The 16,742-nt window shown below is 37.1% G+C and overlaps 1 protein-coding gene across 4 annotated transcripts in view; it reads left to right on the top strand.

The window, feature by feature from the left end:
- The window catches only part of KDM5A (lysine demethylase 5A), a 51,784-nt gene that overhangs the window by 15,514 nt on the left and 19,528 nt on the right, over positions 1 to 16,742 (top strand). For all 4 annotated transcript variants that reach the window (XR_009960209.1, XM_062590481.1, XM_062590468.1 and 1 more), the window contains exons 9-18: positions 2,411 to 2,530; positions 3,597 to 3,755; positions 5,240 to 5,421; positions 7,201 to 7,363; positions 8,755 to 8,874; positions 10,210 to 10,404; positions 10,504 to 10,685; positions 10,945 to 11,069; positions 11,320 to 11,470; positions 15,424 to 15,541. Coding sequence is in view for 3 of the 4 variants with exons in the window: in XM_062590481.1 (XP_062446465.1) it covers positions 2,411 to 2,530; positions 3,597 to 3,755; positions 5,240 to 5,421; positions 7,201 to 7,363; positions 8,755 to 8,874; positions 10,210 to 10,404; positions 10,504 to 10,685; positions 10,945 to 11,069; positions 11,320 to 11,470; positions 15,424 to 15,541 (1,515 nt within the window). In the remaining variant the exon portion in view is untranslated. The remainder of the gene's footprint in view (positions 1 to 2,410; positions 2,531 to 3,596; positions 3,756 to 5,239; positions 5,422 to 7,200; positions 7,364 to 8,754; positions 8,875 to 10,209; positions 10,405 to 10,503; positions 10,686 to 10,944; positions 11,070 to 11,319; positions 11,471 to 15,423; positions 15,542 to 16,742) is intronic.

Here is a 16,742-nt window from a genome sequence, read left to right as displayed (position 1 = left end):
TGAACGCATAATGAGGTGGATTAACTCACTGATCTCTAACCCTCAGCTAAGAGAGATTAGGTTGTCAGATGAACTCACGCAAACACTGTTGCGAGAGGTGGAAGTTCATAGTCACAGGCCAGGGAGAGGATGGGACTAACTCATTTGGCTGCAGCTTACAGTTGATGTAGCTGCTCATTAAACTTTCCCTTAGGTGAGAATATTGAAGGAATATTAGTAAGCTACACCAGTCCAGATTGGTGGTAATATAAAAATGTGAACTGTGGAGACCCGTAAGAAATGTCAGTAATAGTAGTATTAGTAGTAAAAATGCAGTTTCATTGCTGCCAAGGGCAAATCACATGTGTAAGGACAAAATCAGGAAAGTTAGGGTACAAGTTAAGCTGTTATTGGCAAACGATACAAAAAATACTTGAAGAAAAATTTTATAAATACATTGAAAGTAAGAAGAAGGGAAAAAACATAGGTATATTATGTGATGGGAGAGTAAGCAAATAAGAACACAAAGTTTGAAATAGTCAGCAGTACTTTTTTGCCTCAGTTTTAATTTAAAAATTAATTTTGCACAGATACTTAACGTTAACAGCAGGATACCAAACCAGGCTAAAATAGAAGAGTAACAGTATAAGGATTGTTTAGATGCATTCAAGTCAAAAGCATTTGACAAACTTAAGAGTACTTAGAGCTAGTCAAAACAGTCTTTGAACTATTAGTGGTTATCTTTGAGGATTTACAGCCAAAGGTGAGGTGTTATTGCTCTAATTTCAAATTAAATTGGTTAAGGAAATGAACAGTCAAAAGAATATGAAAGCATCAAAAGAAAAATCTGGTGGTAATAAACACTGATTGAATTTAAGAACAGATCATGTCAAACCAAACTCACTCTCTTTTTATGGCATTACTAAGATTGAGGAAAGGGGAAAGTAATGAAAATATAACATCATTTTAAATCGATTGCTGAGTGTCTTACCTGTTCACATAAACAAAAAAAAATACAAATAATCTGAATTACATTAGTATAGAGCTGATTATTCAACCATTTGAGAAATCATGTTTGAAGAATTTGTTAACATACAATTGTCAGTGTGGAAGATTAAATTGAGGAGATTCTGTCTAAGGTCAATATTAATTCAGTACGTCTTCAAGAAATTTAAAGATTGAAACGGGAAGAAAAAAAAATTGACAGTTGCCAAGAAAGTCTTACTATAGCCTTGAACAGGATTAGAGTTAAGTGATTATGATAAATTTGAGAAATAGTTTCAGATAAAAGGTAAATGCTGTGCATGGAAAGAAAGTGTTGAGTGCAGGTGTACATTATGGGGAGTAAGTGGTTAGGGAGCAATACAGGAAAAAAGGGATCTTCAGATTGTTACGGAACATAAACTGAACAGGAGTTGATGATGATGTTGCAAAAAGGACATGTATTATTTTGAGAATGTTACAGATTCTTGAATATTTTGGGCCAAGGGTATGTTGTCAGCTGAAATTTGAGAGAGGGACAGTTAGATAAGAAGGAAAACTTTTGACAAGAAGGAAAATAACATTTTGACAGGTTGCTTATGGAAGATGTAGATTCCCTGTTGCACACTACATTTAAGGACTGCTTTGATAAATACTGGGCATAGTTTAATGATAGTTCTCTGCAAAAAAAGAAACTACTGACTTGAATTCCTTTCCAGTCCTGTTTCACTATGACTAAAAAGCTGATCGTCAGTTTTGTGAAGTTTGTGTTGAGATCTATCTTGTGTATATAAAAATTGTCAGCTATGAAAGGGCTGAAACAGACACTTTAGAAAGAAATAGGTGGGAAGAACAGTAGAAATACGATTTGATTGCTTTTTGCACTCTGAGATAATTGTGGATAAAACAGTGGAGACCCTTTAAAGATTTTCTTTGTTGAATGGATGATGTCTGTTTAATGTTATTAAGTCAACCACATGGGGAAATACTGTTTTGTCCTAATAGACTTCCTGCTCTTTCTTCATACTTTTGTAGTGCCAAATCATTTAACTTGCTGATTTGCTAAAACTAAAGCTCTTGTGGGATTTGCTCTTGTGCAGTTTTCCTGCAGGTGCTCAATTCTACCGTGTCTCAGAAATCCTCCAAGACAGTCTAAACTTATTTCATGCGCTTTATCTCACTGCTGCTTGTAGGAGCAGATGACAAAACTTAGTTTTGAACAGGCAAGCAGAAGCACCTAGCACTGGGGTTTACCATGTTAATTAACTTCCTGTATTCTGTTCTGTTTCCATTCTGGTAGAGCTTCCTCACCTGAGAAGAGCAGTCCAAACCTATAGCTTACTGTGTTTTGATAAGGACTCAGATGGACACTTATTTTCAGGGAAAAAAAAAAGTGATTGTTTGTCACTATCTGATGCAGGGAACAATATTTTTATGTTCCATCTTCCAGGAATGCAACAAACCCCGTGAGGCCTTTGGATTTGAACAAGCTGTCAGGGAATACACTCTCCAGAGCTTTGGTGAAATGGCTGATAACTTCAAGTCTGATTATTTCAACATGCCCGTCCACGTGAGTTTCAACATTTGTTATGATTCCTTGTAGGGGAAAAAGAGAAGTGTTACCAGCTGATGCTAAATTTCTGCTGAGGCATCTTAGTTTTGTTTAAAAAGGCACCATAAGCTTGAAACATGTAAACAAATGACTTAGTTTTCTGGCATCTGGTCTCATTTCAATTTCGTTTCATCTTCTTTCTGTGATAGATAGATAGCTTTACTGCTTGTTAGGGTGTAGATTTGTGTGCTAGACTCCATTTAAGCTCCTCTTGATTAATTGAACTGAGTATGTAATTGTTCTTTTTGGCAAGGGATTGTTTCTCCAGCCCTTTCTATGGTATTTATTTTGGTTTAGTTTGTTCAGAGGGTAAATTCCCCCCACTTGCCATCATGTAGTCTTTTCTTCTAGACAGGTCAATAGACTGAGTGTGTCTGATAACCAGTTTTTTTGGTTCTGCACCTCAGCAACACTTCCAGAACTGGCATGTCTGTTCTGGCACACCTTCATGATATCACTGTCCTTTAGGCTGCATGCAGCACTGAGCTCCTTCTCCCGTCAGGTTTCTTGGGTAATTTGTAGGTGTTCTTGTCAATGCTTCCGCCTTGTGAACACACCAGTTTATAATGAAACTAGAAGCTGTAATAAGTTATATGAAGACTACAATCTCTTGAACATAATTTTTCATCTGAATTTCATGGCTGTTCAGAATTTTTGGTTGTTATCCTCTGAAATGGTTTGGAATATGCAAGCTGTTTGTTCTGTTAACTGCTCAGCTTCTACTGGTTGTCTCCTCCTCCATTCTTTGCTGTCAAGAGTTCTTATAAAGCTGTACTTCCAATAACCCCATTTGCTTTTTTTGTCCATACCACCACTTACAATGTGGCAACCTGTTTCTGTTGTATTACAGCCACTGCTAAGGAATACAAACCAAACTGAGTGACTTTAAAGAGGTGGAGGGGTGAGAGGGAATGGCCTTGGTGCCTCAAAATCCATGAGGGGTTAGTAACAGTGTATTACTTAAATGACAGTTTTTTAGGTTGCAGTTTATCTGCACATACCCTAATACCTTTCCCCCTTTCAGATGGTTCCCACTGAACTAGTGGAAAAAGAATTCTGGAGGTTGGTGAGCAGCATAGAAGAAGATGTCATAGTGGAATATGGAGCTGATATCTCATCCAAGGACTTTGGAAGTGGCTTTCCAGTGAAGGATGGCCGACGAAAGCTAATGCCGGAGGAGGAGGTGAGGAATATGCAGACTGACCTTGTTCTTTGTTCTGCATAAGATTTCACATTGAGCATTTGGACTTGGAATCAGTGTTTTTTTTTGTTTTTTTTTTTTTGATACAGAAATTGCTTAAGGCTTTTGCATGTTCTTAGCATTCCTTTTGAACAAATATTTTCGGATTTTTTCGGAGGGGAGTTCTGGTTCTGATAGCTATTTCATGATGTAGTCAACACCTGTTTTGTATCATGTAATCTTAGCAGACAATTTGCTATCTTTTGGTAAAGATGTAGAAGATGTTATAGTATGTCCAAGTATAAGAAGACTAATAAGATTTTTCTTTCTTATTGAGCGTCCTGATTGTTTTGGGTTACGTACTGAAACATAATTCTAGTCTCCTTAAGAGGTTCAAAATAGATAAAACTCTTAAATAACTGGATTTAACTTGTTCCTCTGGCTATATATAGTGGATAAATAAGATAATGTAGACATGCCATCTTATTATGGAAAATAAAATGAAGATGGCCTGTTTAAATTCAGTCTGAGAAGGAAAGTAAGAGTGTGTTTTCATGGTTACGCAGCCAAGATCAATTTATGCTCCTCACTGGGAGAAGTAGTTCTCCTCACTATCATCTTCCACTCATGCCTGCACTTCAGTCGGCTGTGCAATAATTCTTGACTGCTTGATGAATCGGAACCGCTTATTGATCTATCTATATGGCAATCATAATTCAAAATTTTTTCTAGACAGATCACTAATCTGGTTCACTGTGTTGGTTTTTAGTGTCTGTGTAAAGGAAACAGCAAGAGCATGCCTCTGAGTTGAGGTTGGGACTACTCCTTCAGCAGCTATGGAATATGCCTAAACTGAATTTGTACACTAACAGCCTTTTTTCAAGGTGAAAAGTAGATTAATGTGAGAAGATAGTAGTGAACTTTTGGGGCATTTTGTTTGAACTCTGATTTTGTAAAGAATGCATTTAACGTAAATGTGGAATTGCTTATGAGGGAGTGGGAATTTCTCCTCTTGAGAAAAAATTCTAACATACAGATAAGATTATCAAGATAAACTGTGCAGTAAAGTAGGCCTTTAAAAAGCTGAAATAACATAAAATTATAAAGGATATAGTGAAACTTAAGCTATCTAGTTTTGCTGAAGACTTCTATCTTCTGTTCTTCCTCTGCTAGTGGCATTTTTTTTCCATCAGAAAAGCATGAAAGCTACAAACTAGGAGGGGGAAAAAAAATCCAAGCCTAAATATGTAGACTTTGATCCAAAGATCCAAAGTATGAATTACTGAGACTGACCTTAAATGTTAGCCTGATCAAATGCTAACTGAGGTATTTATGGAAGTATTTCCTAGTTTTGATTCTTCTTGCAGAATATGGACCACCGTCCAGTACAGAAATGAACTGGCTGATTTCTCCTTTGCACTTTAGTCTAGAGTTGGTGTTCTTATTGTGTACTGACTTGTTCAGAATTTTCTCCTTTTCTTTGGCAGGATTATGCGCTTTCTGGTTGGAACTTGAATAACATGCCGATTCTGGACCAATCAGTCCTTGCTCACATCAATGCAGATATCTCTGGTATGAAGGTACCTTGGCTGTATGTAGGGATGTGCTTCTCATCATTTTGTTGGCACATTGAAGACCACTGGAGCTATTCCATCAACTACCTGCATTGGTATGGCCTCTTCCTTTTGCACACCTATCTTGCACAGCCTTGTTTGCTGAAAATTTGCATTCTACTTGAAAATACCTGCACGTGTTGATGACATCTTATAAGCAGAAAACTAAAAAAGATGAGTAGCCCATATTCTTAACTGAAACTGCTTGAAAGAGTACAAATACCGTTTAAGCACTTAGGTTAATGAAAAAGTTGATACCATTTGAATATTTGTGTTGTCAAAAATCCAATGTCAGTGTAAAATTGTCCTTTGTGGGCTCACACCTTTTCTGAGGAAGTTTCTGGTTTTGAATTGAGTTGCTGTTTATTGATTCCTAATATGTGCTTTGTGATTCAAAGTTGGTATGTCCTTGTTCTGGAAACAGTGGCTGCTGCATAGAGGCTTATATAGGCACTGGGGCTGAAAGTTGAACAGCAGATTTGTGTATACAGAGAAATATTCCTGTTGATATAAGAGAATAGAAATTTGAAAGTAATTTTGACTTTCAGAACATACCCAGAAATGTTCTAGTGTTTACTCTTGTTTGAAAAGTAAGAGTCTTGGCAGGTAAATGGCTGACTGTGCAGTCTTCCCAAAGCATCAAGCTCAGTCAGTGTGGGATAGGGGGAATAGAAGAGAAGCTATGGGAAGCACCCCTTCAAAGTGTAAAGTTTGTACATATGGTAAGGATCAGTTGATGGCCTTTAGGCAGTGATTGCATATTTTCAGAGAAACATGTTTGCCAGAAAGATCTGATCTGTAGGCTCAGGAGGGGGATTTGTTTTGTTTAGAATTCAGTTGTTGTCCTCAGCATGCTATTAACTGGATCAGTATGTGAGGGTTTTGTCAGCTGGTGAATTCCAGCAGCCCAGTCTGATGCTCAGGAGTGTGGTTCTTTGGTTTTTGTTTGTTTGCTTTTTTACTAGGGTTTACTAGCTATGTCCGACCAGCAGATGTCACTGAAGCCTGCAAGAATCGAAAAAAATGTTGCCCTATTCCTTGTCTAGCTTTTGGGATAATTGGTGACAAGTTTATTACAGTTAGCGAGTGTTATGTAAACTGTTTTGGATAGTTTAACAGACATTTTATTCAGATGTACAAGCAATAAAATTAAAACAAATAAATCTCAGCACCATAGGTTCTACTTCGTTACAGCTTTCTTTGGTAGGGAGGGACTGCAGGGACTAGAGTAGTATGTTCTCAAATAATTTTCTACTTGTTTTTTACTCTGTTGTACTTTTCTTCCCTCACATTTAACTAATTTATGTCATTAGGCATTTTCTGTTTTAAGAGTCTGGTGGACCGTGGGTTTTCAGTAGTTGGATATGTATGTTAGGATTGCTTGCACTTCATGACACCAGTATTTTATTCTTTCCACTTCTTGGATTGTGTACTAGTCCATTTATTTGAGACATAGGACTTTTCCAAGCCCAATTAAGTGAGTGGAAAGATTGGCCAAGAGAAACCTTGATAAAGTTTTAATACTTCCTAAAGGAAAATAATTACCCATTTTATTCCTTTAGAGCATGGTAAATGACAATTGTCTTTCATCTTAGGCTTGATTGGGCAAAGCTGCTGGCAGATATGTTGAGAATTGTGGAGTGATGGACTTAGGTTAGAATGATATATCCTGAAGATTGTGTTTTTGATTGAAGATGTTCTGGAAAGTATATGCTAAATATATTTGACTTAAGTGAGCAGTGATATTAGATTTATTAGGTGTACTTCACAGTGGGATGATATCTTCGCTTCCCTCGAAATAATGCGTTTGTTACTCTGGCTGTGGTTTTTGTTAGGGGAGAGCCAAAGACGTGGTATGGCGTGCCCTCTCATGCAGCAGAGCAATTGGAAGATGTCATGAAAGAACTGGCTCCCGAACTATTTGAATCCCAGCCCGATCTCCTTCATCAGCTTGTCACTATCATGAACCCCAATGTACTGATGGAGCATGGTGTACCAGTGAGTGTTACAGAAGCATTTTTTGCATTATGGACTGTTTTTTTTTCTTATTGTGTAAGAATGATTTGGAGTAACTAAAGAATTTTTATGATGGACATTTACAGATGCAGTTCATCAGTTATAGGGTGCTTTTAAAAGTCATTTTCTAGAATCCTTCTCTAGAAAGAAGTGGTCACTGAAGACTTGCCAGGAAATTCAACTTGCCTTATACTAGAAGTGAATGTGCCAAACTTAAAAAAACAAACAAACAAACAAAAAAAACCCAAACCACCTGAAGCTTTACATGAAACAATATCATACAGAACAGTTTTAAATTGTTTCCTTTGGATTTTTTTTTTTTTAATTTTATTTTTAGCAGCTCTTAAAGGACCAGAGATCAACATTTGGTAGTGGTAAAAACATCAAAACACAAGCTTTTGGTTGAAGTCACTTCTTCTGTTAATACTGACTTGCAGGATTTAAGTCCATCTTAACCACCAGTGCTCTTTCTTCTTCTGGGTTACTGTTAAATGATTTTTGGGTAGGATGTAAGATCCCAATGAAGCAAGGCTGGTGTAGTATATGCCTCTATCTCTCACCCTGTGTCTTATTTTGGGGGTTGCTTTAATTCTATGTAGAAGGCTGTAATTTCCAAAAATATTGTCACTGTTAATTGTGAAAGCTCTGGATATGTTTATATATGTAATTAGACAAATTTATTCTTTTATCAGGACTAAACCAGTATGTAATTCTGGTAAACTTAAAAACATGACTTTTTAAAAATAGCATGGTAATTAATCTAGCATATGAAGAGAAGTGAAATTTTCTTTTGTGATAGTTTTTGCTTTTGGGCTCCCACTGGAAAGTAGTATCATAAAACCTGTGAAAGGTTTTAATGTCTTTTGATGCTAAAACATTTGTCTTATGTTTTGTAGAAAGCTGAATATTTGCAAACCATTTTTAAATGTTGACAATGGCCCTTTAAAAAGCAGTCATTACCATTTGCTGTTGTGTTAGGGTAAACTGCTTCTCTGGCAAATATCCCAAAAAAGCAAATTAAAGTGTTTTCAGAGGCTTTTGCACATTGTGGTGTGATGGATTAAATGATCTGTTAGCTGATAATACAGAAACATCCCTTTGGGGAGTCATTAAAGAGAAATCCCTGTGCCTTATTTTCAACTGCTGGCTTATATATTCGGCTTTTTTGTGTAAAGCTGTAAACTGAGGGTTCATTTTTAAGAAGACAGAACCACTCATTACCAATTCTGGCGTGGCTATGTTACCTGTGGTGTTCTATAGGTAAAGAAAGTGATTTTCTTTACCTATAGTAGTGTAGTAGTAATGTAGTTGTAGTAATGGGTTGTAACCTCTGTTGCATTTTTTTTTTTTTTTTTTATATTCACTTGTACTAGGTATACCGAACCAATCAGTGTGCTGGCGAGTTTGTTGTGACTTTTCCTCGTGCCTATCACTCTGGATTTAACCAGGGATACAACTTTGCTGAAGCTGTGAACTTCTGCACTGCTGACTGGGTCTGTTCTTTTGTATATGTTTGCTATGTCTCTACTAGGTGATCTTTCCAAGGGGAATGTTAGTAACTTGTTTATCTGAAGAAGAATCTCTTATGTTGGATCATACGTTTTATGTTTATAGTTCCAGGTACAACAGATAAACTGATCTGAATTTCCTTTACAGAAAATTATTTTGATGAGCACATAATTCTGAACAGCTTCCAACCAAAACTTTTGAGTGTGGTCTTTTTTTAAAAAGCATTCTTCTAACCTAAAAGTGGTATTTCATAGTCCTTTAGGTAGCATTTCTGCAGTGGATCTTTCTGGATTGGTATAGGTTAATATGCTGTGTTGAATTGTTTGTTGTATTTTGAATTTTGGAGGTAGGCGTGTAACTGTTTTATTCTCCTTTTGTCTCAGCTCAGTGCATCTCGTAGCTATATTTGTGCTTGCTTTAATAGCCATGCCACACCAAAGCATAACTTAGGTGGATTTATCAGTAAGTTCTCTAGAGAAGTATGCCTTACTGTTGTCCAGGGCTAACATAGGAAGTTAAAATTTCGTCCTTACTTTATCCATTTAACTTCTGTTTCAGTGTATTTAAGTAGGACTTCTAGTCCTCAATCCTTAAGCAGAAAATTTTAGTCCTTAATTAGAGAAGTTTTCTGCAGGGTTGTCATAGTGTCAGTGTTCTTGTTTTCTCCTGTACCCATTATGTAATCTGTTTATAGCCTCTGGGGAATCTGCAGAACTCACATTAGCCATGTGAAATTTCCTTTGCTTATATAAAATATAACCCAGAAATCTATGTAGCCAATTCTATTAGCTTTTTTTTTATATATATATATATATATTTATATATATTTTTATATATATATATATATATATTTCAGTTCTAAAAGGGACAAAATAATGAAATTACTTTTGCTGAACTTTACGCATCTTGCAGTTAAATGTCTTAAGTCCAAGTTTAGCAATATCCAGAGAGCAATGCATTTCACTCTAAACAAGGTAGTCTTTACACTGCCAGTGTCTCTCCACTGATGGTAAGAACAACTTAGGACAACTCTTAAACTTATGTCTGAAAGTTAGGCACGTAAGTTTATGGCAGATAACTCCCACCAAACATGGATGTCCTCTTTGAACCTGGGAAATCTTTTTATTTCTGTGACATAATTTGAAGGCTATTTTAAGTGACTCTCGCGCATAAGATAGTACTCTCTTTCTAATCCTCAGTTTTTCTCCAGGTTTTGTAAAGGGAGGAAAAGTGGGAGATTTCCTCTTGGAATGTTTTCCCAATATGATAGACATTGCGATTGTTTTTCTTTCTTTTTTTTTTTTTTTATCCTCCCTTAGCTTCCCATTGGACGTCAATGTGTAAGTCACTACCGAAGGCTAGGGCGTCACTGTGTTTTCTCCCACGAAGAGCTGATCTTCAAGATGGCTGCAGATCCAGAGTGCTTGGATGTAGGGCTTGCTGCCATGGTCTGCAAGGAGATGACTCTAATGATAGAGGAAGAAACACGCTTAAGGGAATCTGTTGTACAGATGGTAAGTAGTAAAAGAACTTTTTCACTTCGGAAAAGAAAAGTGAAAGTTCTTCCCCCTCCTTCCTTGGATTTTTATCAAGTATTTAACTTTTTTTTTTAGGGAGTGTTGATGTCTGAAGAAGAGGTGTTTGAACTGGTTCCAGATGATGAGCGTCAGTGTACAGCTTGCAGAACCACATGCTTCTTGTCAGCTCTTACATGTTCTTGCAATCCTGAGCGTCTGGTGTGCCTGTACCATCCATCTGATTTATGTCCATGTCCAATGCAAAAGAAGTGTCTAAGGTACCTAAGATTTTTTTCTCATTTCTTCCAGATAAAATGTTTTTCTGGAGACCTACAGCTAAATACAACATTAGCTACAGTTTTGTCATCCTGTGACTAGGAGGAATATTTTCCTTGCTTCTTACTCCCAGGGCAAAGGGCATTATGCGAGTTCTGTCTTTCTGGCCTTGTTTTAGCTGGAGAATCTCAATATGTAAGCAAAATCCTGGTTTTTGTATGAGCATTAATACTCTTACGTTTTTTCCTTCCATATCTCCAGGTATCGGTATCCACTAGAAGATCTTCCTTCTTTGCTATATGGAGTGAAAGTGAGAGCACAGTCCTATGACACCTGGGTCAGTAGAGTTACAGAGGCTCTGTCTGCCAACCTCAACCACAAAAAAGGTCAGACTTCTGTTGTTTGTTACAGGAGTTCTAGAACATCCTGCTTCTAGTCTGTATGCTCATTTAATGAGACTGACAGTGTGTGGTTCTTAGCGGAAAAAAAAGAGCTAATCCAAAAGAGTATAATACAGCACATTATTGTGCATTTTTAAGTTGAAGTAGGCTGTCAGAACCTTCATTGAAGGCTTTGGAAAAAGTCTAAAATGTCTTTTATTTCTGCATACAGATTATTTATATACTGTTGTTACAGATGTGATTGAGTTGAGAGTGATGTTGGAGGATGCTGAAGACAGGAAATATCCGGAGAATGATCTTTTCCGCAGGCTCAGAGATGCTGTGAAAGAAGCAGAGACTTGTGCATCGGTGGCACAGCTGCTTTTGAGCAAAAAGCAGAAACACAGGTATGACGGGATTTTTTTTTTTATAATTATTTTTTAAACTGTTTCAGTCTATCTTGTTATTTGTTTGGACCTGGAGATATAAGAACCCTGAGATCTCACTGCCTACTGATTTTTTCCATATTTACCCTTAGTGCTGAGACTTGCACAGAGATAGGGGGCAGATGTTGTGACGCACAGGGCCAAAATGCAAACTTTGGTTGCGTTAAACATACCATTTTCAACTGATTTCTCTCCTGAAATGTGAAATATTTAAGAGAGCTTGTGTTTGGTTGCTGAGCAGGGATTTGTCTGATAGTATAGAAGGTTGCAGGGAAAGACAACTGAAAGAAAAAGCATTATGAAAGTAAGTCTTAACATGAATGTCATATTTTAAGTAGCAAGGCTAAATACATAGCTGAAATAATTTATAAAACTTCTGGGAAAGAAAATCTGTTAAAACAGATTGCAAAGCCAAATACTTGAAAGCTAGGAAATACCAGTTGTCATTGGTGATGCAAGTTTAATTGTGTCTTATTGTGAAGCATTTCTCAAATATTTATAATTTTTCCAGCTGTTACCAAGTAAGATGTAAATTGTGTGATGGAGGTGGGGGATGTTACTAGGGAGTAGTTGGAACCTGAAAAAGTAGTATCTTTCAAGAATTGACTGAGGCACGGGAGCCTGAGGAGTAGAGTGATGCAGAGAGCAAAAGTAGAGCCCAGAGCTGTTGAGACAGACTTTTATTTCTTGACAGGGACTATGAGAGGCAATGATGGGTGGCTGAAAAATAACGGCTTGTCTTGATGACTTCTGGCAGTAGTAGACTCCCTTAGCTTTTCATGTTGGTTTCCTTGCCTGTAGCCTTCTTGGTATTGCTCTGTCCGCTGGCCCTATCTCGGCAATATACTGGATACATCCCCTGTTCAGCTCTCACTGAGCCTTTGGTGATATGTTCTCCCTTTCCCTGTACGTGTTCTGTGTGCTAAAGAAGGCCCTAGAGAGAAAAATTTGATCAGATAACCGTAATTTTTGTGGCTGTGGTTATCTGAATAACTTAAGAGCTTGCATTTCCTATATTGAGCATAAGAATTGATTTTATGACCATGTTTTGTAGTTTTGGTGTATAACTTCAGGGTTTCCAAGGGAGAGAGTAAAAAGAAAATACATTTTAAATTGTAGTACTCAACTTTGCTACACGGGACACAATGCATCATTATCATTTGAATTTTGAATTTGAATATTGAAATATTTGTTATATCCCAGATATAAGTGTAATACCTCACGTAATAAGGTATTTTGTTTGCTTTTTGGCCTTTTGTGGCTTTTTTTTGCTTGTGGGATCCAACTAGAATATAGGTATGGCCACTTAGCACTCCACTCTGAACTAAGGAAACAGGTGTCAGCCTTTTCTTTTGTTGATTATTTGATGGGTTTCCAAGATTCCTCGAAAAAGGAATTTCATGGGGCAAAGAAAGACTTGTGTAGTTTGAAGGCTGTTACATGCTGAAGAGCAATATTTTACAGAATTGAGATGTGAGAACTTTCTTAAAGACTTTGAATCCTCTTTGAACGATGTTGGGAAACTTAAATGTGGAGGTCACTTTCAGCTTCTTTAACATTTATATTCGTATTTAATATGTTGACAAGGATAACATTTACACAGAAGATAGGTGTATAAAACAGAAATTAAAAATGAGGCTGTAAGCACAGCAACTTAGTGGGGATTAATGAAGCAGTAAATTCATGGTCAAGAGTATGTAAAGTAAGTCTGTCCCCCATGTATCTGGTAACACATAAACCTGAGAAATTGATAATACGAAACTGTGAAGATGTGTGTAATATTTCAATCATGTCTCTTCCCCATTGTTGAAAGTTGTGAGGTTTTTGTAGGTATGGACAGTTGTATTGTTTTGTGCAACATCTAGCACTGTGGCAGCATATATTTGCCTAAGGTGACTAGATGCCACAACACTGGCAGTGATGTTGCAGGAGATGGTCCTCTGCAGAGTGGGCTGACACTCTGCCTGCAGTGACATGTTTTGTGGACTCCTCAGTCTTACAGGAGTGTTGGAGGCATGGCAAGTCTAACTCAGTAACTGCTCCTTTTCAATCTCTTTGTAACAAGTCAAAGCCTTTGGTATTCCTTTTTTTTCCCTCTTTGAGTTTTAGATCTTGTATAATTGTATTTAATAGTTAATCTAAATTTTACTTTTAAAATTATATTTAAGACTGAAAGATTTAATTCTGTTTTTCTTTAATATTTTCTCAGCAATAAAATGTGGATTGATTAGCAGGAAACAGCTCCTTAGTGTTCAAAATCTGACCTGCTTATGAAGTTGTTGTGCCTGCCAGTGATATCTATACCAAGTGTTTAATTTGTGCAATGTGCAGCTTCTAAGTCTTACAGCATTCAGCAGGCTTATTATGCTAGCTTCATATGATTTTTAATTGAAACTTCTTTGCAGAACATGTCCTAGTCGTTAGCAATCTCTTGCGGTTACAAGGCCTGTTTGTTCAGTGCTTTGGCTACAAGAGGTACATCTCATTTGAAAATAAGATTTATTTTCAGAGTTCGTTCCTATTACACATCTGAGACTTCTTGTTGGTGCCTGTCATGGCAGTTAGTTCCTCAAGCTGCCTCGAGCAAGCCAATACAGATCTCCACATGGGTCTTGGAAACCACTTTCTCCCTCAAGCTGACCAGAAAGAGAGGATATTTGTTGAAATTGTCTCCTTGGGAATGTGCTCTACAATGAACTCCTGGATAAGCTGTGTCAGTGTTATACTTTGTTGCTATATTTTTGATGCATGTAGTTTTCTCCATACTGTTGTCAGCGTTGCTGTATGCCTCTTGCTCAAAAGTTCTATCGATGACAAAAGTTTTGCTGAAATTTAGGTGTCAGCACCACTGAGAATTTGCTTTCCGTGCCCTTTGCTTCCTGAGATGGCTCTCATGGTTCCTGTGAATTTTTGTCATAATCATTTGACAAAGCATACTTACAGTTAGATCGATCTCCTGTCAATGGTGTCCATAACTCAAGTTCTGAAGATACTCATCTCCAGTAACAGGGAGTGTCTGCTTGCTCTGAGACTGTTTACATGTCAATATTTCTGACATAGGCTTCTCTGTTCAAGAGTGTGCATTTTTTGTTTTGTTTTGTTTTAGAAGAGAAAATAGGGGGAAAAAACTCTGATATGGAGATCCTGTTACAGATCTTGTCTTCAGAGATGCCCTGTTTTGGGTTTCCGTTTTCATAAATACCTGTGATTTTCCTGTTATCTGATCCATCTTAACTTTTTGGAGGTTTTCCCCCGCCTCCATCTTTCCCACGTTTCTTTCTTTTTCCACATTTCAAGCATCTTGATTTTTTTTTTTTTTTTGGAAGCCCTTGAGCCTTTCATATATGATTCATGTAACTGCATGTTACTCGTGTGGTTTGTTCCTAGTGTTTCTTTCTGGTATCCTTTGCAACCTGTATTATATTGCCTGACCCACTGGCTTTCAGAAGGGAACACTGATAGTCTGACCTGCCATGTGTGCATCTTGGTAGTGATTTAAGGCTACGCTCAGTATTTTACCAAGAAGTGATTTGGATTTTCACTCTAGTCAAAGTTTAATGTTTCTGCTGCAGAAACTGAACTCTATCCATGCTGCCTTTTAGCATATTCATCTACCTATTCAGAACCAACCCAGCTGAAAATCACCTAGACAGTCCTACCGGTAAAGAGTAGGATAAATTCTCTTGAAGGTACTTAGTGAGATTACGTTAAACTTAATTTTTAATACTTCGAAATTTTTGTGGATTTTTTGAGTTCTGAAGTAGTGAGTTGTGTTTTTTTTTTTGTGTTTTTTTTTTTTTTTTTTTAACTTTTCCATAATCTTTATTGCTTTCTATCACTGGGAGTAAATCCAGGTTAGCAGTCTGTTCTCTTTACATGATCTTGTCTAACACTGTGTCCTTTTATACATGCAGCAGACAGAGCCAAGACAGTGGAAGAACACGGACCAAGCTAACTATGGAGGAGCTGAAAGCATTTGTCCAACAGTTATTCAGCTTGCCCTGTGTTATCAGCCAGGCCCGACAAGTAAAGGTATGTTTGCATCTGTTCCTTGAACATAGTGTGGATTTTTTTTAACAGATAACGTGACCTAGTGGCAATAGCTGAAAGATATTTTTCTTTAAGAATCAGTCCTGCATGGGCAGAGATGAATTGAATGGAGGTGTGTCATTTCAGATTTCTAATATTAAGAAAAGTAGCTGCTTTGTAGTGATATCTGTGGCCCCAAGGAAGGAAATAAAGTATTTTGGATAGATCTAGCTTAGTATCTCTCTGCTTTACTGAGTAATCTTACAGTTGTTATTGCAGTTTTGCTGATCACCTGTTACTGTCTGTCCATAAAAGAATGGTAACATGCATTCCCATGCATTTTTCTACTGCCTTGCAACCATGATTCTATGTGAGCAAAGATGGTGTTTGTACATTTATGCTAGTATAGCCATAGCAGCTCAATAAGTAGGGGTCAGTTTTGGTTGTATAAGCATGGATATTTAATGCCCTTTGAGATAATCCAAAGCATATTATGTGGGGTATTGCAAATGACACTCAGTATTCAGGTAACTGAACAGAGCACTTAAAAAGTATATGAAGTTATATTCATGTAAAGGTGTCCGTCATAAAGGGCATGGTCAAATGTGTTGATCTTGCTCCATCTAAACCAGAATAAGAGATCACCTCCACCTGCTACTGTTTAGGCCACCTGGTTTTATCTTGGTGAACCAATTGTGCTGTTACAGCATTGTTGAAGCTACCTATAGAAATAAATTTCCCTGTGAAATCCTACTCTTTTTATTCTTCTCTGTAAACCTCTGAAGGTTACATTAATGTACTTTTTAGGGAAGAAGGTAGCACCACATCAATGATACTTCTCAGCCTTTGTTTTCCATTTTACAGCCCCCTTAATCTATATATGTGGCCTGTGTTTCTTGTTTCTTCATATGTAACTTTGCACCTCTTTCTGAACGAATCTATACTAATAAATAATCCAGATCATACTGATTCTTTTGACTGTTATTTTCATTTATCACTCTGGCAATCTGTATTGTAGCAAGTGTTTTCAGCAGTGATCTTACTTGCCTCTGTCACTGATGAAATGTTAAATACTGTTTACCCTACTAAACCCTTCAAGAAACATCCTTAATGTTTTTTCACCTTGAGAGAAACTGTTAACCACATATTAAACCACGTGTTCTCTGGTAACTTAAGAATGCTCTACAGCCCTAACTGAACTCTA

This window comes from Rhea pennata, chromosome 1 (assembly GCF_028389875.1).
Source record: "Rhea pennata isolate bPtePen1 chromosome 1, bPtePen1.pri, whole genome shotgun sequence".
Classification (NCBI taxonomy): Eukaryota; Metazoa; Chordata; class Aves; order Rheiformes; family Rheidae; genus Rhea; species Rhea pennata.
This window is presented reverse-complemented; position numbering and strand designations above follow the sequence as displayed.